Raw genomic sequence first — 23,026 nt, 5'->3', positions numbered from 1 at the left:
CTTACTGGTTTGTTTTGAGAATGGAGCCAGGTGGGTGGGCAGGAGCTTGGTGTATATGAGTCCCTTGAGCCACCTCCATCCCTCCCAGCATTCTCGGGATGCACATCTTTGGCTGCAAATTCAGCCTCCGCACAGACACGGGAGACACAGTCCCAGATAGGAAGAACTTCGACTCCCTGCTGTGGGCCATTGTCACGGTGTTCCAGGTGAGTGGCAACCACATATGTCCATGTGTGTCAGGGGATTGCTTTTCAGAGGTGCCCCCAGCCTCAGAAAATCCAGAGAAGCGGGTGGCCTGACAGGGAGGCCCCTGAACTCCGCCCTCTAGTGGGCAGGTCTGTGGGCAGGCTGGTACAGCACTGGCTCTGGGAGCTGGACCGCTTGTCATCCCTGTGCCCTCTGTCCCGCCTTGAGACCTTGGGCATGTAGCAGACTGTTCCTCCCCTGTAATGTGGACATAGTTGAATGAGTGTGTCCACACAGTGTGATAGGGGCAGACGGATCAGGGGCAGGAGGAAGGGTGGGCTCGTGGGGGTGGGGTGGGAGTGGAGAGGTAGGGGCGGCAGATGAGTAGGATAGAGGATTGAGTTGTGGGAACAGCCAGGAGGAAGCATCACTTAGTGGGGAAAGTCAGAGCAGGACTGGCAGACACAGGCGAGGGTGTGGGCAAGCTAGGGGCAGCGGGCAGAGCGTGTATGAGTGTGAGCAAGCAAGGGTCTGAGGCCCTACCAGGTGGGCAGGTCCGCAGCGAGGGCCATGATACTTGAGGTCCCCAGGTGTGCCTGAGCACCTGTGAGAGGATGCTGTAGGTATGCATGGGCTGCAATGGGCCTGCAGCTATGCTGCCCCGTGGGTTCCCTCTGCCCTTAGACGGGGCTGGGGTGTGGGCGTACTCTGGGGCTGAGCCATGTGCCCTCCCCCCACAGATCCTCACCCAGGAGGACTGGAATGTCGTCCTCTACAATGGCATGGCCTCCACCTCCCCCTGGGCCTCTCTCTACTTTGTCGCCCTCATGACTTTTGGCAACTACGTGCTCTTCAACCTGCTGGTGGCCATCCTGGTGGAGGGCTTCCAGGCAGAGGTGACTGTGGCCCTGGTGGAGGAAGCACCCCCATGGGCCTGCATGAAACTGGGTGAGGGGAGGGAGTCTGGATGGGGGAGAGCTGCAATTCAAACATCCAGCAGGCAAGTCTCCAGAGGAGGGGGTTGCCAATGAAGTGATGAGCTTCCCATCACAGGAAGCATGCAAATGGAGACTATATTTGGGATCCATGCCTCTCCCCCAGGGAACTAGATCTCTAGTAGAACTAGATCTCTCCATCTCTGAGATTCTGAAATCCCTACTCACTTCCCTTTTCTGAGCCTCGGTTTCCTCATTTGTAAAATGGGGGGTGAAAACACCCACTGAAAAGTTCAAGAGGGAGGGAAGGGCTGAGCTGATTTGTATTCCAATGTGAGGGATGGTCTCCCAGGGCGACGCCAATCGCTCCTATTCAGACGAGGACCAGAGCTTATCCAACATGGAGGAGTTTGACAAGCTCCAGGACGGCCTGGACAGCGGTGGAGGTAAATAGACCCCTACTTGTCACCTAGGGGCCCAGGACTCTTCCCCAGAGATCCAGGTGGGCAAAGGGCACAGCCTCTGTCTTCCTCTCAAGCTCAGGCCCCACGACTGCTAGTTTTCTGTGGTTTGTTGTTTACATTCATACTTGAAAGAAATGCTAAATTTCGAAACCAGGTCAGTGACTTTCAGGGTCCTTCTGAATTCTAGCCACAGGGGCAGCCCACCCCTACCCCTCCATACAGGTATGGCCTGTTGGGAAGAGCGTTGGGCCTCAGGGTGCCTGGGTGCTGGTCCTGTTTGGCTTCAATGGGCAGCTTAGAAGTTCCCCAACCCACGCTGTGTCTTTGGTAACTGGGCTGGATGGTCTCTGCCTTGCCTCCCACAGTGGGCACGGGAGTGAAGCTCCCATGCTGCGTGAGCTCGGGGCTGGCCCTGAACACAGGAGGCAAGGGATCCACTTATCTAAAAATAAAGCTGAGAGCCCCGCAGGCAGGGCGGAGGCGAGGCACATGTGATGGGGTCCAACCTGGAAGACTTCCTGGTAGAGGAAGTCTCCCCAGAAAAACTCTCCATTTCTGTTATCGTTCAGGTCTGTTTCTTTGTCTCATGGCTTCTTTTGCTCTTCTTCTGGCCTTTTGTCTGCCCCTCCCTGTCTTTCTCTCACGTCTCCAGATCCTAAGCTCTGCCCAGTTCCCATGACCCCCAATGGGCACCTGGACCCCAATCTCCCACTGGGTGGACATCTGGGCCCTGCTGGGGCTGCAGTACCTGCCTCCCGCCTCTTGCTGCAGCCCGACCCTGTGCTGGTGGCCCTGGGCTCTCGCAAAAGCAGTGTCATGTCACTGGGGAGGGTGAGCTATGACCAACGCTCCCTGGTGAGTCCTGTGGGGTGTCTGCTCCCTGCTGGGTGTGTGCTGAGGGACCCTGAGGAGAAGTGCCTGCCATTCCAGCCTCAGACTGGTACCCAGCCTTAAGGGACCAGAATGTCCAGCCAGAACCAGGCAGGGACTATGTCTGTTGTATTTCCCAGTGCCAGAGTGGGACCAGACAACAAGGAATGAATGAATGAATGAATGAATGAATGAATGAATGAATGAATGGTGCCAGTGGTCTGGTGTTGAGAATTGGGTTATTTTGGCAGCAGTGTTTAGGGTAAAGAGCTGGGCTTGGGGGTCAGGCAGACATGAGCTTGAAACCGGTGTCTGACACTTCCACATGACCTCGAATAAGTTACAGCCCTCTTTGAGCCTCAGTTTCCCTACCTATAAAAAGGAAGTTAGCCCCAAATTGCTATACCTTCCTGAAAAGAAGTGAGGTGACAGGTGGAGATGGAATCCCATTGCGGACATGCCCACATGTCCAAAGATGTGGGTGGATTGAGAGGCAAGGTGGGGAGAGGACCCCTGGAGTCCAAGTGGTTCTGTCACCCACCTGGCCAGGCTGGTGGCCATCTTAGGGCCTCAGCAAGTGTGCAGGCTGCCTTCAGTCACAACTGTGGCTGTGTGTGTGGCAGGGGCTGACTGGAGCCCTGGGCTTCCTCCCAGGCCAGCTCCCGGAGCTCCTACTATGGGCCCTGGGGCCGCAGCGGGGCCTGGACCAGCCGCCGCTCCAGCTGGAACAGCCTCAAGCACAAGACGCCTTCGGCTGAGCATGAATCCCTGCTCTCAGCAGAGCTCGGCGGCAGGGCCCGGGCCTGCGAGGGTGCCCGGGACGAGGGTCCGCCACAGGCCGTGCCCTTGCACGCTCCGCACGCCCACCACGTACATCATGGTCCCCACCTGGCACACCATCACCGCCACCACCGTCGGACACTGTCCCTCGACACCAGAGACTCGGTGGACCTGGCCGAGCTGGGGCCCGCCGTGGGCATCCACCCCCGGGCCGCCTGGAGGGTGGCAGGCCTGGCTCCAGGGCACGAGGACTGTAATGGCAGGATGCCCAGCATCGCCAAGGACATGTTCACCAAGATGGATGACCGCAGGGACCACGGGGAGGATGAGGAGGAGGTCGACTACGTGAGTGGGGCGGGCTCTAGGGGCAGGCGAAGGGCCAGGAGAAGGTCTGCTAGGACAGAAGGTGGGGGGGCTGGGGCCGGGCTAGAGTGGGAGGGGCTCGCAGGGGATGGCCTAAGTGGCGTAAGTGGGCACCGAGGAGGACGACAGGGCTTCCAGATGGGTGAGCGGGCTGAGGGCTGGAGCTGCCCACATCTGAGCTGAGTCGGCCCCTGGGAGAGAACCCCTGCCGCCCCCACAACCTTGGTGGAGCGAGGGTTTTGGTCTTGCTGGGAATGTTCAGAGGTCATCCAGTAGCCCCGGTTTGCTGGGTGGTTGGGGTGGGCGGAGATGGGCAGCTCTGGGCAGTGTTGACCCACCCTCACCCCGTCTTCTCCTTGCCAGACTCTGTGCTTCCGCGTGCGCAAGATGATTGACGTCTACAAGCCCGACTGGTGCGAGGTCCGCGAGAATTGGTCTGTCTACCTCTTCTCCCCTGAGAACAGGTGGGCAGGACCAGGTTTGGGGTGAGGTTAGACTAAGATTTTGACAGGTCTGGGAGGGAGAGATTGCTGCAGAGAGCCAGGCAGGGCCATTGGGCAGGCGGCCCCCATCCTCCAAAGGGTCCTCCTACCCCACGGTAGAGGGGCTGCAGGGGAGGGGGAGTTTTTGAGTGGGTACTTTCCTGGGCATCTCCCTAGTCTAGGCCACCCCTGTGCTAGGCAGATCCTCAAGTAGCCCCTGGTGTTCCCATCTGGAAGGGGCATCAGAAGGCTTTGGTGGGGTGTTCCTTGGCTGGGCTTTGGAGGCACACTCCATTCTGTAGGTGAAGCAGGGTGGTGAAGAGGTGGAAGTTGGTCCAGGTGGAGGGAGCAGTCTGAGGGAAGGCCTGGGGCAGAAGCTGAGGGTGTCTGTGTGGCTGGAGAGCAGGGCTCAGGGATTTGGGTCAGTGTTTGCAAAGCCTTGCGTGCCAGGGCAAGGTGGGTGGTGCCCTTCCTCCTGTGGCTACGGGAGCGGCTGTGGGAGTGTGGTCAGGGTGCTCCAGCTGGGCACCCTGAGAAGCTGTCAAGTCGCCACCTATTGTGTGGCCAGAGAAGAGAAGGGTCAGCTTCCTCTAGGCCATCCTGTCCCCATGTGCTGGGGCCCTGTGCCTACCTCCTCGCCGGTGTGAGGGCAAGCCAACACTCATGTGGCCCCTGCCCGCCCTGCCCAGGTTCCGGGTCCTGTGTCAGACCATCATCGCCCACAAGCTCTTTGATTATGTTGTCCTGGCATTTATTTTTCTCAACTGCATCACCATCGCACTGGAGCGGCCCCAGATCGAGGCTGGCAGCACTGTGAGTGGCCGGGGCTTTTGGACAGGACAAGGGACAGGCAGAGGGGCAGGCTCCCATGGCCTGCTACGGGACAGTGTGCAGGGCTGAGGGGGCCAGGAGAGCTCAGCACGGCAGACACGGTGGCGGAAGGTGTGGCAGACAGCTTGCCTCTGGGGAGGGGGACGTCTCCCTGGCCTGGGAAGTGGCAACCTCCCATGGGTGCCCATTGGCCAAAGGCAGAGGTGACCAGGCGGCCGGGCAGTTCTGGGAGCTCCCGGACCATGGATCTCCCCGCTCTTTCAGGAACGCATCTTCCTCACTGTATCCAACTACATCTTCACAGCCATCTTCGTGGGCGAGATGACACTGAAGGTAGCCCTGCTTCACCTGGGACCTCTCCCCCTCCCCCCCCAGCTCAGGGGCCCCTGGCCCTGGCTCAGCCCTCCCTCAGCTTGTCACTCACTTGCCCATTAGCAACATTCCACAGCCTGGGACCAGAGGGGGGTCAGCCAGGTCCGGCTCTCCAGGAGCTCACAACCCACCAGAAAGGCGGATGCAGGGAAACATTTATAGTCATGGAGGTACCTGCTGGAGGTGTGGAAATACTTCCTAGAGTGTTTGACTTTGAATTGGGTTTGCCAGATGTGGGGGGAGAACAGACCGGCACAGGCCCGTGGGCCTGCCTTTCAGGGAGCGGCTCCCTGCTCCCAGAGCTGCAGTCCCCGCCTGTCGCCTGTCATCTGCCTTCAGAGAGGCAGCTGGCGCCTGTACCCTGCCTGCGGTCGGGTTCCACGGCACCTGCCTGACTCCGCCCCCCAGGCCTCGCCCCGCCCTGCCCCATCTGGAGGAGCCCAGCTGACCCCGCCCATCACCCCACCCCCAGGTGGTCTCGCTGGGCCTGTACTTCGGGGAGCAAGCGTACCTGCGAAGCAGCTGGAACGTGCTGGACGGCTTCCTAGTCTTCGTGTCAATCATTGACATTGTGGTGTCTATGGCCTCAGCCGGGGGAGCCAAGATCCTGGGGGTCCTCCGGGTTCTGCGGCTCTTGCGCACCCTCCGACCCCTGCGGTGAGGACCCCTCCTCTGCGAATGGGGAAACCCCCAGGGTCTAACTTGGACCCCTCATTCCTGCCGTCCCTTCCCACTCAGTCCTCCACAAGCACTGCCAAGCACCGCTGAGCAGGGCCGGGGGCCAGGCTGTCCTTGCTCCTGGGGAAGGAGCCTGGTGTGAGTGTGTGTGTGTGTGTGTGTGTGTGTGTGTGTACACGCACACATGTGCGCGTGCTCGGGAAGGCCAGAGCTGAAGGGGGCTCACAGGACCGCTGCCTTCTCTCTGTGTGTCCCTGGGTGGCTCACGGCTGTCTCTGGGCCTCAGTCTCTAGATGAAGGTGTGGTGTGTACCCCAGAGGGATGGGGTGAAGGCACAGTACCTTGCTGTGCCTATCCATCTGGAGCCTAGAGGCCACCTCCCTGGTGACTCTGGGCTAACTGGGGCCTGTCTCCTGGCCTGGCGAGGGCTAACGGTACCCTTGGTCCCTCCGTGCCCGCAGCGTCATCAGCCGGGCACCTGGCCTGAAGCTGGTGGTGGAGACACTCATCTCCTCTCTCAAGCCTATTGGCAACATCGTCCTCATCTGCTGTGCCTTCTTCATCATCTTTGGCATCCTGGGGGTGCAGGTGAGGGGCGCCCAGGCAGGGCAGGCAGTGGGGTGGGCTCCGTGGTCAGAGAAGAGGCTCCTCACTCGTGCCCAGCTCTCACAACCTTGTGCCGACCTGGGGGCTCAGGCAGTCATGCTCCTGCCTGCGCTGAGTGCCCAGTCCAGGGAGGGAGACAAATGTGGCCCAAGTGGCTGAGTGCAAGGCAGGCTCGGTAAAAGGGTTCACAGGGGTCCCGGTTACACAGGAACATGGGGCTGGGTTGGGGATAATGGGGGAGGTATCCTGAAGGGGTGGCCTTTGCACTGGGCCTTGAAGGAGAGGTGATTTTGACAGGTCACAGTGGGGGAAAGTTTTTCAGGGGAGAATGGGCACCTGTGTGGAGGTGAGCCCAGGAGCTCTGGCTGGCAGGGAGAGATGAGCCAGATGGTGGGCTGGGTCAAGTGGGAAAAGACGGGGAATGGCAGCTAAGAACTGGCTTCTCTGGGGTGGGGACCATGGGGTCTCGGACAGTCAGGGCCGTGAGCTACCTCAGCCCGGGAAGAGGATGGGCCTCAGGGCTGGACACGGCAGACTGGGGCGGGTCATAAAGTGTGTGATGGGGATGGCCAGAGGGACCTGGGCCCTCTGCGGTCTGAGCTGCTGCTGAGACCCTTCCTATTTCTTGAGTGTCTGAGCCCTCCAGTCTCCTCACCTGGTCCTGTTTGGCGCTGTAGCTGGGGAGGAACCCTGGGCCTAGGCATCCTTTGGGGTTGCTGAGGCATCCACGGTGGAGACAGCTGGGAGGAGGGGCTTGACGTGGACACCATGTGGACAGTGCCCTGCCCCTTCCAGGCACTTGACACGGAGCAGGCTTGGGTCCTCGTAGTGGGTTCCTTTACTTCTCTCTCTCTCCCCTGGGGATATACAGGCAGCTTTCTCCCATGGGGTCCCTGCCCAGATCCCCAGTGTAGGTACTGGGACCTAATCTCGAGTCTGTGGAAAGGTTAGGAATCAGATGAACCAGGGTGTGAACGTTGGCTCTGCCAGTTCCTAAACCTTGAGAGACTTTGAGAAAATAACCTGTCACCCCTGGGTCTCAGTTTCCTCATCTGTGAGATGGGATGAGAGTAGCCCTACCTCATGTTAGGGGCTTGGGAAGATGGCATGTTGGAGTGCTTGGCCCAGGCTGTGCACAGAGGAAGTGCCCCTGAGGGACAGCCCCTCTTCTGATTTGCCCCCTACCCTACCCCTGAGAGTGTTGGCAGGATGGTCCCTCACCCTGTGTCCCTTACCCTCAGCTCTTCAAGGGCAAGTTCTACCACTGTCTGGGCATGGATACCCGAAATATCACCAACCGCTCTGACTGCATGGCTGCCAACTACCGCTGGGTCCATCACAAGTACAATTTCGACAACCTGGGCCAGGTGAGTACCACCCACCGTCCCCTGACCTGACCACCCCCAGTGGTCACAACTCTTCAGTGCCCACAGCCTGGGATCATAGATCCGCCTCCAGTTCTGCCCTACCAGGACTGAGCCTGTGGCTTCTCTTTTCCAAGCGTTGGGTTCCTTTTCTGCACGGAGGGTAGAACCAGCACTCAGTTCGAAGGGGCATGAGACTTAGAGATCCCGAATGCAGAGTGTCCAGCAAGCACCTGGCACTTCGGTGGACATTGGTTCCTGGCCCCACCCCCTACCCAGGGGACCCTGACAGGAGTTTTAGAGTTAGCCAAACATGGGTGTGAATCCCAGCTCTGCCACTTACTGTAGGTGTGGCCTCTCTGAGCCTCACTTTTCTTGTCTGTAAAATGGGAATGTTACACGCCTCCGGGCAGGCTGTAGTAGAGATTAAAGTGTATCCAGCCTCTGGCCCAGGGTGGGTTTTCTCTCCCATCACCCAGCTACTCTGCTCTCCTCCCCAGTCACAGGCAGGCTCCTGCCCAAATCCTGCCTCTCCCTGGGTCTCTTCTTCTGGGCTCTGCCAGGGTTGGCCATCTGGGGGATCCCCTGATGAGAGCCCCCAGCTGGCTGCCTCCAAAGAGCCTCCCCCACCAAATGCTCCTATTTCTCGAGGGCCCACCTACGTTGCTAGGTACGACCAGAGGGGTGTGCCTTCACACAGGGAGGGAGCAAGATCCAGGTCCACGTGGCCAGGGCCTGTGCCCGGCCCCCCTGCTGGACCGTCCAGCTGGAGCTCTCAGCGCACATGACCAGCGCACATTCCCCATCCCCCCTAGACAAGGGGGGGAGACAAGAGGGGCAGGGAGCGGCTGGGGAAGTGGTGAGGACCTGGGCGTCCTAGCTCCTCAGATTCTCCAGAAGCAGTGCCTTTTCAAGTCATTTATGGCTCAGTCACTGGCAAAACAGATGTTTTAGAAAAGATGTCCCAGGAAGCTGAAGGAAAGCCAGTGGGGGCCTTTTATAAGCTTGTTCTGGACCCCTGACCCCATCCCCGGCCCGGGCCCAGGCCCTGGCTCCTGGGGAGCCCCCTTTCTGTTCTGAGCATGCTTGAGGCCAGGCCGACACCCTGGGCCCCTAAGTAGGGAGTTCTCAGCATGAAAAGCCAAAGGGGGTTACAGCGTGGCCCAGAGCCTTTGACTCCTCGCGGGGCGCTTACCGGCTGTGTACCCTCAGGCAAGTTCCAGTCCCTCTTGGAGTTTCTGTGTCCTCATCTGTAAATGGGGACAGTGATAGCAGGTCTGTGATTCCTAGTCTCAGGCTCTCTGCACTTCAAGCCTCTGTAACCCAGGGCTCACGGGGATGTTTGCCCCCTAGCACGTGAGAACTTCATTTACTTGCCTGGCATGGGTGTGTCCGTTGCCCTGACCTACTCCTGGGCCTGAGGCCTTTCGGGCAGCCCTCAGCACCACGCCCAGCTGGAAGGGAAAAGAAGAGTCTGTGCTCTGAGTGGATGGGCAGGAGGAGCCGGTGCAGGGCAGGAGACATATCCCAGAACCCCATTTCCTGGCCCAGGGCCCTGGGCTGCAATAAATGACAGCTGTGGCACGGTGGAAGCACGGGAGGTGTCCAGAGTAGGGCATGTGATTGCCAGGCAACCTTTGCTGGTCCAGGACCCTTTGTGAACCCACTAACTTCCGTCATGCTTGCGCTCTGCAGTGGCACTGGTTCAGCCCAGCACAGAAAACCTTTATGAAGCACCTACTGCATGTGAGGCTCTATGCGGGGTCCTCTAGGACCAGCCCGTAGCCCCGTTGAGGGGACGTGAGGACGCTTTGGCTGCCGTGTATGTGGGAGTCTTGGCAGCTGTCTCCTGGGAATCACCTCTGTTTCAAAATCTCATATTAGTGATGGTAATTATTGCCATTTACAGACAAGGAAGCTGGGGCCCAGAGACATTGAGGAACTTGCACCAAGTCACACAGCCAGTGAGTGGCAGAGCTTGGGCTGTGACCCAGGGCTCCTGATTTCTCTCATGAGCTCCTGTTTTAAGGTGCTAGAGGCAAGCGTGGAGGGATGGTGGCAGGGCCCTTCATGTTTATCAGGAACCTTCCAGTTTAAAGTCTCAGCTGACAAGTGCCCAGCAAACCTGGCAGGCAGCCACTTAAGTATTAGCTCCATTCTGCAGGTAAGGAGACAAGAGCTCATGAATTTTCTTGCCCAATTAATTTCAGGGCTGAGACTGGAGCCCAGGACTCCTGGTCCAGTGCTCGTTCTCCTGCAGCAGTGCCTGCAGGTTATGTGGCAGGCACATAGTAGGTCCTCAGAAAAGGTTTATTCGTTGAAAGCACAGCTCTTCCCTTACTGTGGGAAAGGCCTCTTGTCCCTCTGACCCCCAGTGGCAGAAAAATGGAGAGCTGAGGAGGGGCAGATGTAGCCTGAGCTGCTCTGGCCTGTCCCCCCCATGTCTTCCAGGCTTTGATGTCCCTCTTTGTCCTGGCCTCCAAGGATGGCTGGGTGAACATCATGTACAATGGACTGGATGCCGTTGCTGTGGACCAGCAGGTGGGTGTGGCTGGGGCCAGGTCAACAGGGCAGTGGGGGAGGGACAGTTTCTGGCGCCCAGTGGTCTGAAGCTGGTGTCACCAAGACCCACAGCCCCAAGGTCTCCCACTGTCAGCCACAGCTCACCCCTTAGGATCCTGCCCTGAATCCTCCACCAGCAGAGACACTTACTGTAGCAAAAGCCATTGTTCCATTTGCTTCCACAAAGGCCCCTGCACTGCATGCTGAAAGCGCTCCAAGCTGGCTCCTGCCTGAAGGGGTGCAGAGCCTTGTGGGTGGAGAACCAACTGCAGGGGGAGGAGAGAGGGACAGCAGGTGCTGGCCTGAGGTGGGAGAGTGACGTGTTCAGGGAGTCATGAGTGGAGGGCTGGGAGTAGAAATTGAGAGGAGAGTGGCGGAGGCGTGGAGGAAGCAAGCAGTTCTGGATGGTCCAGACCTTGTGTTACCATGGCAGGGGCTGGGGTTTGTCTGAGGGCAGTGGGAGTCAGGGAACGTGTTATCACAAGGGAGTGATGCCGTCAGGCTTGCTAGTGGGAACCTCCTGTGGGCTGCTGGGTGAGGATGGCTTTGGGGTATGTAAAAGGGTAGGGAGGAGGTTGGGCCTGACAGGAGGCCTGAGCTCTTGCTCCCAGGATCCCCCTGAGAGCAGGGGTCCCTTCTGGTGTGAGGCAGGGAATGAGAACACTTGGAGGTATCTTCCTCCTCTCCTGTCACCACCCCACCAACACACACACACACACACACACACACACACACGTGCACGTGCACGAACATGCTTTCCCTTTTGCTGGTTGCATTGTTTCTAAAGAGATGGATAAGTGGACGGATAGGTGGGTGGGTGGATATAAGAGTGTGGATGTATGTATGGGTGGGTGGACGGGTGGATGGATGGATGGATGGGTGGATGGGTGAGTAGGGGAATGGATGGGTGGGTGAGAGGAAGGGAAGAAGACAGGTGGATAGGTGTCCAGAGGCATCAACTGGAGCAGGGAAGGGAGCGGTTCTCTTTGCTGAACATTTGCCTTGTGCCATGCCGGGGTGGGCACTTCCTACCTGCTGCCTCCTTCAGACCTCACGGCCACTGAGGAGGCAGGCTGTGTCAGTGCCCCCCTTGCACGGAGGCTCAGCGAGGTGGAGGACCCCCTGGTGGGCCACGCGGTGCCCAGGCAGCTTGCCTCAGCCCCGTCTGGCTCCCTGCAGCCCGTGCCCAACCACAACCCTTGGATGCTGCTCTACTTCATCTCCTTCCTGCTCATCGTCAGCTTCTTCGTGCTCAACATGTTTGTGGGCGTCGTGGTGGAGAATTTCCATAAGTGCCGGCAGCACCAGGAGGCCGAGGAGGCGCGGAGGCGGGAGGAGAAGAGGCTGCGGCGCCTGGAGAAGAAGCGCCGGAGTGAGTGGGTGACTTCAAAGGGCAGGGGCCACCCTGGCCCTGGGCCTCCTCTGCCCACTACTGCTGGCCCTGCAGGGCACAGGGGCTGAGGCCTGGACCTGACCCCCGCCTCTGGGCCTTTGGAACCGGAAGGAATGAAGGATATGGCCCATGTCTCAGGCACTGCCCTTTGTCCCAGTGTCTGCCTGATCAGGTGACCTGAGAGCCCTATTGGTCACCTGGAATGTGGTGGTGAACCACTGCCAACCAGTGGTTTGGTCCAGGCAGAAGGCAAAGGCAGAGCCTGGGTACCGCCCCTGAGCTGTGCGACCCCTTCCTCTCCCCAGGAGACCAGGAGCCCCTGCCATGGGCCCTTTTGGGGTGGCTGGCGGGAATCAGTGTCCTGCCCTCCTTACACCCTTTCCCCCATCTTACCTGGTTCCCTTGTGGTCCCCTGGCTTGGTGGAGAAGAACTGATTGACTCCCACAGCCTGGGAGGACTGATGCCTCTGCCTGCTTGCTTCCTCCCTCCCCTCTGCCTCTCCCTGCACACGTCCTGTTCCCCTCCGTGGTCTGCGCCACTCCCCTATCCTCCCCTGCAGAGGCCCAGCGCCTACCTTACTACGCCACCTACTGCCCCACCCGGCTGTTCATCCACTCCATGTGCACCAGCCACTACCTGGACATCTTTATCACCTTCATCATTTGCCTCAATGTGGTCACCATGTCCCTGGAGCACTACAACCAGCCCACGGTGAGCCCTCGCCCCGCCCAGGTCCCATAGAGGGCGGGTGGCAGGACTCCACCCCTGGGACAGGGTGGGCAGCATCTGTGCAGTTTCCCATGCTGGGCCCTCCGCCCAGGAAGCTCATGGCTTGGTAGGACAGAGGAATGAGAGGGACGGGTGGCTCGTTCCTGGCAGTGGGGAGGTGACATTTGGGCCCTGCCTTGAGCATGGTGACAGTGGCTGTGGTGTGTTCCGTGTATGACTCTTTGCAAAGCACATTACAGATGTTAAGTCTCTTGTCCTCACAGCTTAAGGTGGGGGAGGGGACTTTCTACAGATAAAGATATTTTTTAAAGTGGAGGGGGCACAGGTGCAGTGCTCCTGAAGTGCCCTTCCAATGCTGAGATTCGAAGAGCTTGTATGCATGCGCATATTTATATATGTATGTATAGATATACATATGTGTAAATATACATATTAGAATATATATAATATTAAAATATATAATTTAAAATATATATATTTTTTAAATTGCAGAATATGGGGGGACAGTGTGTTTCTCCAGGGCCCATCAGCTCCAAGTCGTTGTCCTTCAATCTGGTTGTGGAGGGCACAGCTCAGCTCCACGTCCAGTCACCGTTTTCAATCATAGTTGCAGGGGGCACAGCCCACTATCTCATGCGGGAATTGAACCGGCAAGCTTGTTGTTAAGAGCTTGCGCTCTAACTGACTGAGCCATCTGGCTGCCCCTCTACAGATTTTGTAGATGAAGAAACTGAGGCTCAGAGAGATAAAATATGCTGCCCCCATTAGCCAGGAAGCAGTGGAGCCAGGACTGGAACTTTGATTTGCGTTCAAGGCCTGCCATATGGCTTCCACTGCTTCCTGGGCATATGGAGCCTGGGAGAGGGGCACTCCAGGTGGCAGGACTGTTGGGGGCAAACACAGAGGTGAGAGAGGGTGACCAGTTCCCAGCTAATTGCAGGCAGTGTGCGTGCGGGGCATATGAAGGGAGTGTAGGGGCAAGTGCATTCCAAAAGCTTCCACTTAATAGAGCTGGGGGGGGGGATGAAGAGGGGAGCAGAGGCTCCATGTGAGGAGTTAGTATCTTATTTTAAATGATAGCAGAAGAATGTTGTACATACAGGGAACAGGAAGGCAATCATTGGCAGAAAAGAACAGTAGTTGTAGAACTTCCAAATTAACATGAAGAAATGGACTAATAGCTCACATTTACCAAGTAGTTAAGCATATAGTTCAATCTGGAGCAGGACTAGTAGTGCATTTAATTTTCACAGAAACTTTCTGAGGTAGGTACTATTATCATCTCCAATTTACGGATTGGAAAACTAAGTCCCAGAGAGGTGATCTGACTTACCTAAAGTCATAGTGAACAAGGAGAAAGTGCTGAGCCAGGATTAAAATCTAGGCAGTCTGGTCCTTAACCATGACCCTTAACCCTAACCCCACATGGCCTCCAACGAGGAGCACCTGGAGCAATCAAGCAGAAACAAGGAAAAGGAAACAGCAATGTAAACTAAATCGTGCACATTAAGTAAGATGGAAGCAATAAAAGGAGCTACATAAATCATTGTACTAAATGTGAATGGACTAAATTCTCCCCTTAAAAGGCATAGACTTTCTGACTGCAGGAAATTGGGGGGCAGGTCATGGAGCCTGGATCATGCTTCTCTTTGCCTCCCCCCATAGTCCCTGGAGACAGCCCTCAAGTACTGCAATTACATGTTCACCACTGTTTTTGTGCTGGAGGCTGTGCTGAAGTTGGTGGCATTTGGTCTTAGGCGCTTCTTCAAGGACCGGTGAGTGGCTGGGCCAGGCTAGCACAGTATTGGGTGGGGGGAGGCAGGGGGCTGCAGGATGGAGAAACAGTCCTGACCCCTGGGGAAGCCTGGAGCAACCGGAGGAGGGGAACCAATAAGTATCTGGGCACAAATGGCCCTTGAGTGCTGCCTATAGCCCTGAACAGGAAGTGATTATGGTCTCACCTGATGGATGTAGGGCATTCTACCAAGTGTCTTCAGCATATCTTCAGTGGGTCCTCCATACCTCACAGTCAGAGCTGGGCACACTTCATGCTAGTCCTTCTTAGAGGAAACAAATGAGGCTCAGAGAGGCTCAGAGAGCCCAAGGCCATACAGAAGGAGCAGTGGGCTCAAGATTCTGCCCTAGAAGTCAGAGCCCATTCCTCCTCTCTTATTTATTAGCCTGGTCAGCCCCTTGCTTGAGGAACTGGAGGCTGTTTGGGGCAGAGAGGGAGCTGGACCCATTGGGGTCTGCAGGGGTTAGTCGAGAGGGTGGCCACACATCCCCACCAGCCACAGCAGGAAGGTGGAGAGCTGGGAAGCTCCTCTCAGCCGACGCATGTCTAAACTAGAGTGGCCCCCACCCTGCTTCCCACTCCTACCCTCCTGTGCCCCCGGGCAGGTGGAACCAGCTAGACCTGGCCATTGTTCTGCTGTCGGTCATGGGCATCACGCTGGAGGAGATCGAGATTAATGCGGCCTTACCCATCAACCCCACCATCATCCGTATCATGCGAGTCCTGCGAATCGCCCGGGGTGAGGACCAAGGGGACAGGGTAGTGATGGGCAGGAGGAGGGGAGCATAGGCATGATGGGGAAGGGGAGAATGGGCACTATGGGGGAGGGGAGCATAGGCATGATGGGGAAGGGGAGAATGGGCACTATGGGGGAGGGGAGCGTAGGCATGATGGGCTTCCTGGCAAGCCCCGAACAGGAGCCCAGAGGAACTCACACCTGACACACTCGCCCTGTGTGTACACACTCACGTGCCCTGGTCCACAGACCACTCTGCATAGCACACTGCACTCCTGCCTCCTTATCACACCACGACCCCTGCAGTTCAGCCTCAGGTTGGGATAAAAGGAGCCAGTGAAGCTGGGAAGACATGGCTCCTCACCAGCGTTGCTCCAGCACCAGCTGGGACATGCGGGTCTCAACACTTAACATCCCCTTTCTTCTCCCAGAAGCTCCCTCTCAGCCCAAGGCTGTCCTCACACTTTTTTCAAAACCTCCTGCCTCAGTGCTCTCCCAGGTGCCTCTTACTCTTCCACCTGCACCTGCCTGTCACCTCTGGATTCTGGGGTGGGGGGGTGGCTATGGAGAAACTCAGCGGACCACTGGAACCCTATTTAGATAGAGGAAGAAACATGGGCACCCACTTGCCCGTCATTTTTGCCCCATCGTGGTAAATTATGCACTCACTTGCACACTTTTTATCCCTCTGTTCTCACTGGGCGTGCTCTCCTCTTGGACTTTTTTTACACCAACGTCCGTACCTCGTGCCTCACATTTTGGTGCACACCCCCATTCCCCCAGTCACTGCACCCACATTCTTGTGGCATGGCACCGCAGAGTCACCCCCTTTGCTTACATGCTCCTCCACTCTCACTTTCCTTCTGCATTTACACATGTGCACACACTTGTACACTCATGTCCCCACTGACTCGGGCTGCATGGGCCGGGCTGGGTCTCATCTGCAGTGCTGAAGCTGTTGAAGATGGCGACGGGCATGCGAGCCCTGCTGGACACGGTGGTGCAAGCTCTGCCCCAGGTAAGAGCCGCTCCCTGCAGCAGCCCCTCCTACCTGTCATGGGGGTCATGCTGGGCCCTTCTCCCTGACCTGCCCAGAGCCAGGGCAGAATCTCATCTCCAAAGAAGCCGTTTGAGCTGGCACTGTGAGAGATGGTACAGGTTTCCTCTTTCCTCCTGACATCACCAAGTGCTCACCATCCCTGTTCTGTACCAGGCCCCGGGCTGGCCTCTGGGGACCCATATTCTGCCCTCAGGAGTTGCCAGGCTGGTGGAGAAGATCGATGCCTCAGGGCAATGTGGCAAGGGGCCTACACTGTGCTTTGGAGGGAAGAGGGGCCCTGAGAATCAGGGAAGATGTCAGGGGACGTTGAGCTTGACCTTGTGGGTGGCTTGTCAGGAGATGTTGATTTGATTGGAGAGGTTCAGATATGACATTCTAGGAGGGGAAAGAATGAGACCCTGACCTGGGTGGGGACCCTGGGAAGTTAGGAAAGCCACCCCCCGGACCCCTGTTCCATTGGTCAGTGGAAGGGAGATAGGGTCAGTGCCACAGAGGGTGCGTCTTTCATCCTCCTGGGAATTCTGCAATCCCAGTCTCTCCCCTTCTTCCTTCCCTCAGGGTGGCCTCTGCTCTGAGGTGAGCCTCATGCACATTCATTTATTCATTATGACTCATCTAGTCTTAAGGAACTTTAGGCATCTTAAAAAGCATGGATATAGCACACTAAAAACGAGGATAAAAGATTAATAATTCAGGGAAAGTGAAAATAAAGCTAATTCTCATAGGGGCCTGGGCCAAGGACATTAGTAAATTCCATTCTCAAGTTTGGTGTAAGCTTCCCAGCAGCCCCGTTGTAAAGGGAAATTGTCATGGCTCTCATTAGGTCTGGATAGAAAGCAGCGGTGAAGAGACATGTTTTTTTCCTAACACTAAATTCCTTCAGAGGAATTTGTCACATGGGAGATGAGGGTGAGTGCTGGGCTTGGGAGGAGGGGTACAGACAGCAAGTGAGTGGAGCCCAGATCCAGCCTCCCTGCCTGGGGTCCCCTGTGAGACCGTGGGCATGTGACTCAACTTCTTGTGCGTTGGTTTCCTTGCCTGTGAAACAGGGGATGATAACAGTGCTTATCTCAAAGAGATGTTGTGATATTTAAAATAATAAAAGCTTATGAAGTACTGAACAGGACCTGGGTCATAGGAAGTGCCATATGAGTCCGCTAAGGATGGAGATGGGGTGGTGAGTGTGTGTCCCCAGCCGCACTGGCTTCCTTTCCCCCTCCCCCATTCCCCTCGTTCTGACCCCTAGGCATCCTTGGGTGGCTTTCCAGGCCAACCCTGAGTTAGCACAGAGCACATGGAGAGACCCAGGAGGTGCCAGACTAAAATATGAGACACATGATAGTGATTACAATTATGTCAGCACTTTGAGAGAGGGGAGTGACAAATACCATGTGGCATGGCGGGGGGGGGGGCTTACCCCTCAAAACTCATTAGCTGATGCTGAACACTTCCTCAGTTCTGTGTAAAGTGGTATGAATGTGAAACTTTAGTCTCTTCCCTCTAAACTAGGTCCCATGCAGAGAAGGAGGAGGCGTCAGGGAAGGCTTCTCGGGGGAGGTGTCAGATGACCTGGGCTTGAGGGATGGGGAGGAGGCATTTACCAGGCAGAGAGAACAGAATACACAAATGGGGTCTGTTTTCCATGTGGCTGGAGTAGGGTTGGAAAATGGGGGGGGGGGTGGCAGGTGTGTGTGGTCCGCAGGGCTACTCACACCTTTGATGCCAGGAGAGCAGGCTTGGCCTTTGTCCTGCTGGCAGTGGACACCCTGGGAGGTTCTGAACAAAGGGGGGCCTCAACATTTTAGAAGGTTACTCTGGCGACTCAGAGGAAAACACATTGCAGGGAGAGGCTGGAGGCAGGGAGGTGGGTAAGGGGCTGCTGTAGCTGTGCAGGCCCTGGCAGATGCTGAGGGCGGATGGAGGGTGGGTAGGAAAGGGGAGGTGGATGCTGGTGAAGAGACGCTGCTGACCCGGGCCTGCCGAGGGCAGAAAGCCGAGCCCAGGGCCCTGGCCACGCCTGACTCCCCTCACACCTTGCCTCCTAGGTGCTCGATAAGTGCTTGATTCATTAATGAACAAGCATCATTTAATTAGTCAGACGCAATCTGTGTGATTATAGAACAGCTCGGAAGGAAACCCTCCTCTGGAGCAGGGAAACATTAGGAAGCTGTGATTAACGGGGTTTGCTTTTCAGCAATTAACACGAACTGATTCCATTTGTGCAGGTCTTCTGAGGGGTCTAGCAGATATTTCATTTCTAGGGCAAGAATGTGTTTAAATCTTGTGTTATCCATAACACGAGTTAATGGCAGTCTCCAGCATATATAGATAGATTTGAAATAGTTTTGGAATCTGGGACATTTGCCTCCCACAGGAGCTGTTGGATGAGGGTGGCTGATTTTGCAGGAGGCTTCTGGGGCCCACAGTCCTGCACGATTCCTGTGTTCACTCCTTTCCATGGCCAGGCTTGTACTGGCCTGAGGAAGCAGATCTGACTTAATCTAGCCATGTCCCTGTGCTCAAGGACTTCCCAGACCAGCAGAGACAGTGGCAGGGATATACCACTTACACTCAGACTGTCAGACTGCATCGTAGTTTGCCTGAAGGAATCCAGGCAGGCTTCATGGAGGAGGTGGCATTATTGCTGAGACTTCCTTCCCTCCCTCTCTGCATTCATGCATTGGATGGCCCTAACCACACACAAGTGATTGTGTGCATGGACCCTGCCACCCCCCCCATGCCCACCCTCCTCAGGCCCAGCCCAGCCCCACCTGCTATCCCCACAGGTGGGCAACCTGGGCCTCCTCTTTATGCTGCTCTTCTTCATCTACGCCGCCCTGGGAGTGGAGCTCTTCGGGAAACTGGGTGAGTGACTTCCTAAGCAAGGTTGGGGTAGGGTGATAGAATGGGTCTAGAAGAGGGTCTTGGGTGGGGGGAGGCCTGAGACCCCCCCTAGAATGCCACATCAGGGTCTGTCTTTGTATTGGGGAAATGCCCCCACAGCAGGCCCTGGGGGGGTGGATGGGCGCCCTCAGCCACCCCTCCCCTCTTCTGTGTGAGAGGGAGCTTTTGAAGCATGCTAGCTTGGGTCCACCTGCACACCCCAGGCCTATGCTGTGGGCCCTGACTTGGAGCCCCCCAGCTCCAATGGATGCCTCCTCTGGCCCCATAAGCCAGTGTCCGTCCTGGGCCAGCGCCACCCCTGCAAGCAGAGCCGCCAGAGCACAGGCCGAGGACGGTACAGGGTCGGCTCCAGAAAGCAGGGCTTCCTTGAGGGCCGGTGCTCACCCACCCCATTCTTTCCCTCTCGAACTGCTACTTGGGTGGGAGGAAGAGCCAGGCTCCCTGAGTCTGAGCCCCAGCTTGTGTGCCACCTCCCCGAGCCTCAGTTCCTCCATCTGTGAGATGGGCACAGTCCACACGCACCTTCCAGGACTGTAGTGGGGATTCTGAGAGGAGGCCATGCGGGTTGTGCAGGAGGCCGTGCAGCTGGACAGCCGGCCTCCTCTGTCCCCTCAGTCTGCAACGACGAGAACCCGTGTGAGGGCATGAGCAGGCATGCCACCTTCGAGAACTTTGGCATGGCCTTCCTCACGCTCTTCCAGGTCTCCACTGGTGACAACTGGAACGGGATCATGAAGGTACTTGTGGGTGGGCTGGGGAGGGAGGACTCAGTTTGGGTTCTGAGAGCGAGGATACTGGTGAGGTCTCCCCAGCCCTCTGCCTGCCCGGTGCCCCACTGCACACAGGAGGGGAGGGCAGGGCCCAGAGAAGAAAAAGGCCCTGCCTGGGACCCGGGAGCACAGCGAGGTGCAGATGAGGCTGGAACGGGTTCTCTGCCCATCCCTAAATGCTGGAGTGCTCAGATCAGTGCTTAGGTGCTAGGGGACACACCCCGGGCCGGAGGGGACTTGGGGCTGTAGCCCAGGGCAGGGGCTGCAGTCACTGCTCCTGGTGCCAAGTGTCTGCTGCTCTGCCCATCACCCAGCAGAGGCCCCCTGGCTCCTGTCCACGTCCAGCCTGGGCTGGGTGGGGAGGAGCTCACAGAGAACAGAGGTGAGGTCTGTGCCTTGAGCCCTGGGTCCTCAGCGCCCTCCTCCCCGGCGCAGGACACGCTGCGGGACTGCACCCACGACGAGCGCAGCTGCCTGAGCAGCCTGCAGTTCGTGTCGCCGCTGTACTTCGTCAGCTTCGTGCTCACGGCCCAGTTTGTGCTCATCAATGTGGTGGTGGCCGTGCTCATGAAGCACCTGGACGACAGCAACAAGGAGGCCCAGGAGGATGCTGAGATGGACGCCGAGCTGGAGCTGGAGATGGCCCAGGGCCTGGGTCCCAGCCCACGGCCTCCCGCTGGCTCCCCGGGGGCACCGGGCCGAGGGCCAGGAGGGGCCGGCGGAGGCGGGGTCGACATGGAAGGCCGCCTGTGCCCACGCTGCTACTCTCCAGCCCAGGTGGGCAGGCGCCTGGGGGTTGGGGGCACCAGGTCGCCCAGGGTAGGACCTTGGGGCTACCAGGGCAGCTGGCCAGGGACACCTCGGACAGAGACCCCTGTCTTTTGGGGCCCCACCCTGCTCAGCTCTGTGAAGGGGTGACCCTGTGACGAAGGGGTCCAGCCCAGGTCATGGGTGCAGAGAACCACCGGGAGGGCAGCTGTGTTCCACCCACCCCGCAATCCCGACCTGGCGGTAATCCCGCCTGTCCCCACCCGTCCCGTCCGCCTAGGAGAACCTGTGGCTGGACAGCGTCTCTTTAATCATCAAGGACTCCTTGGATGGGGAGCTGACCATCATCGACAACCTGTCTGGTTCCATCTTTCACCACTACTCCTCGCCGGCTGGCTGTGGGAAGTGTCACCATGACAAGCAAGAGGTAAGGCTGGCACCTTGATGTGGGCCAGACTGAGGGAAGAGCCCAGCTTTGGCAGAGACCCGGCCTCCCAATTTGGTCCACACTGGCCAGCCTTCAGGGACACTTGGTCTGTGGGCAAGTGGATCGGCTTTGGAGTTCAGGGCCCACGGCAACTTGCCTGCCCTTGGCCCCGTTCAGGCCTGGCATTTTGCTGACTGTGACACCACTGTGCCCCTCCACCCCCAGCCCAGGCCAGACCCCTGGCCCAGAGAGGGCATACCATCCATGCTCAGCAGACCTCTAACCTACTCTAACTTCTCTAACCTACCCTGTGTCTTTCTGGAGGGCCCAGCGCCATGGCTGACCTGAGGCTGCCACCTCTCCCTACAGGTGCAGCTGGCTGAGACGGAGGCCTTCTCCTTGAACTCAGACAGGTCGTCATCCATCTTACTGGGTGATGACCTGAGTCTTGAGGACCCTACAGCCTGCCCGCTCGGCCCCAAAGATAGCAAGGTAATCGGCCCCGGTTGCCTCCTGGGCAAGTGGGTCTGTCCTTGCAGGTTGGCCGCGGCCTGTACAGACAGAACACTGCTTCCTCCCAGTACAGCATTTAAGCGGCATCTGTTGTGGGCCAGCCCTCATCTTTTGTTGGTCAGGTGAGGGCAGTGGGGCTCAGAGAGGTGGAGTGATTTACCTAAAGTCACAGAGCAGCAAGCCCAGCCAGGGCCCCAGTCCCGGTATCCAGTGGCCGAGGCTTTTTCCTTTTGCTCTGGATATATATTTTTTTATCCATGTAAGAAGACCCTCAGCTTCCCGCAAGGATCTTAGAGTCAAGAGGGGAGTGAGCAGGAAACTTTGACCTGCCTGGGACATCAGAGAGGCTTCCTGGAGGTGGTGCCCCTTCACCTAGGGTTTGGAAGGTGACGATTGCTGACCAGGTGGACAAGGCGAGGAGAAAGCCATCCCAGGCAGCGAGAGTGCCTGAGCAAAGGGCTGTGGTATAGGGACATGAAGGCAGCTGTGGCGGGCTTCGCCTCCTTCCCCCTCTCTACTGTCCTAATCTGTCTACCTTCCTTTACCTGCAGGGTGAGCGAGACCCACCTGAGCCCATGCATGTGGGGGACATGGGTGAATGCTTCTTCCCCTTGTCAAACACGGCCGTATCCTCGGGTCCAGAGAACTTCCTGTGTGAAATGGAAGCAATATCGTTTAACCCCATCCGGTCCTGGCTGAAACATGAGAGCAGTCAAGGTGAGGGGTAGGCACCCCACCAGCTCCCTATAGCCCTCCCTGATCTTGGGTGTCTCTTTCAGAGGGAGCTGGTTGAGTTTTTACCTTAGTATTTTTTCCTAGACTATTATATCGAGTCTGGAGAAAACCAGATGAGTAACTGACAACAAAAGATAGGAATCTCAGGCTTGATATAACAATTATAAAAGATCAAAAGCCAAAAAAAAAGAGAGAGAAAAAAAGAAAAGATCAAGAGAGATGAGTAATGATTATACCAGAAAGCTGGGCTAAGGAAGGCTTCATTCTGAGCTTCCCAGGAACTGTGGTGAAAAGGGAAACAGGTTGGCACACACAGCTCTTATCATCAGGCAGAAAGAAAGCTGGCAAATTATTGAGGTGTTTTTCTAGAGCTGAATGTGATAGATGTGGATCCCCACAGATCTTCATACAAGGTGATGTTGAACAACAGAAGGCCTATTGACCTCAATAGCCCTTTTGTAAAATGTCGTGACCTTTATCCTTTGTGTCCTACCCTTTATAGCCTATGTTTGTGCTTTGGGCTTGTGGCTGGGCTATGGGCATGAGGACAGAGGACTGAGCTGGCCTGTCTATCATTAGGGCTAACCTCCAGTCCTCTTGGAGGGTGACAGGAGTCTGGTTTCACAGTACTGTCTGGGACAGAGAGATGAGCTCAGCAGAAGAGGGACCCCAAAACCCCGAGCCTACCCCAAGTACTCTTCT

General features: G+C 57.1%; 1 protein-coding gene across 3 annotated transcripts in view; it reads left to right on the top strand.

Annotated features, from left to right (window-relative positions):
* Positions 1 to 23,026, top strand: part of CACNA1I (calcium voltage-gated channel subunit alpha1 I) — a 111,351-nt gene that overhangs the window by 82,047 nt on the left and 6,278 nt on the right. For 2 of the 3 annotated variants that reach the window (XM_081061380.1, XM_081061379.1), the window contains exons 13-35: positions 89 to 206; positions 927 to 1,082; positions 1,474 to 1,567; positions 2,238 to 2,440; positions 3,110 to 3,580; positions 3,962 to 4,062; positions 4,770 to 4,893; positions 5,176 to 5,244; positions 5,756 to 5,940; positions 6,423 to 6,549; positions 7,809 to 7,934; positions 10,383 to 10,472; positions 11,673 to 11,865; positions 12,447 to 12,598; positions 14,282 to 14,391; positions 15,017 to 15,150; positions 16,095 to 16,165; positions 18,994 to 19,072; positions 19,727 to 19,848; positions 20,317 to 20,658; positions 20,930 to 21,076; positions 21,446 to 21,568; positions 22,141 to 22,306. In XM_081061380.1, the coding sequence (XP_080917506.1) occupies positions 89 to 206; positions 927 to 1,082; positions 1,474 to 1,567; positions 2,238 to 2,440; positions 3,110 to 3,580; positions 3,962 to 4,062; positions 4,770 to 4,893; positions 5,176 to 5,244; positions 5,756 to 5,940; positions 6,423 to 6,549; positions 7,809 to 7,934; positions 10,383 to 10,472; positions 11,673 to 11,865; positions 12,447 to 12,598; positions 14,282 to 14,391; positions 15,017 to 15,150; positions 16,095 to 16,165; positions 18,994 to 19,072; positions 19,727 to 19,848; positions 20,317 to 20,658; positions 20,930 to 21,076; positions 21,446 to 21,568; positions 22,141 to 22,306 (3,503 nt within the window). The remainder of the gene's footprint in view (positions 1 to 88; positions 207 to 926; positions 1,083 to 1,473; positions 1,568 to 2,237; positions 2,441 to 3,109; positions 3,581 to 3,961; positions 4,063 to 4,769; positions 4,894 to 5,175; positions 5,245 to 5,755; positions 5,941 to 6,422; positions 6,550 to 7,808; positions 7,935 to 10,382; positions 10,473 to 11,672; positions 11,866 to 12,446; positions 12,599 to 14,281; positions 14,392 to 15,016; positions 15,151 to 16,094; positions 16,166 to 18,993; positions 19,073 to 19,726; positions 19,849 to 20,316; positions 20,659 to 20,929; positions 21,077 to 21,445; positions 21,569 to 22,140; positions 22,307 to 23,026) is intronic. The other variant, XM_081061381.1, reaches the window with a different exon arrangement.

This window comes from Rhinolophus hipposideros, assembly GCF_964194185.1.
Source record: "Rhinolophus hipposideros genome assembly, chromosome: 9".
Lineage (NCBI taxonomy): Eukaryota > Metazoa > Chordata > Mammalia > Chiroptera > Rhinolophidae > Rhinolophus > Rhinolophus hipposideros.
The sequence above is the reverse complement of the archived record's forward strand: the minus strand, read 5'-3'. Positions and strand labels throughout refer to the sequence as shown.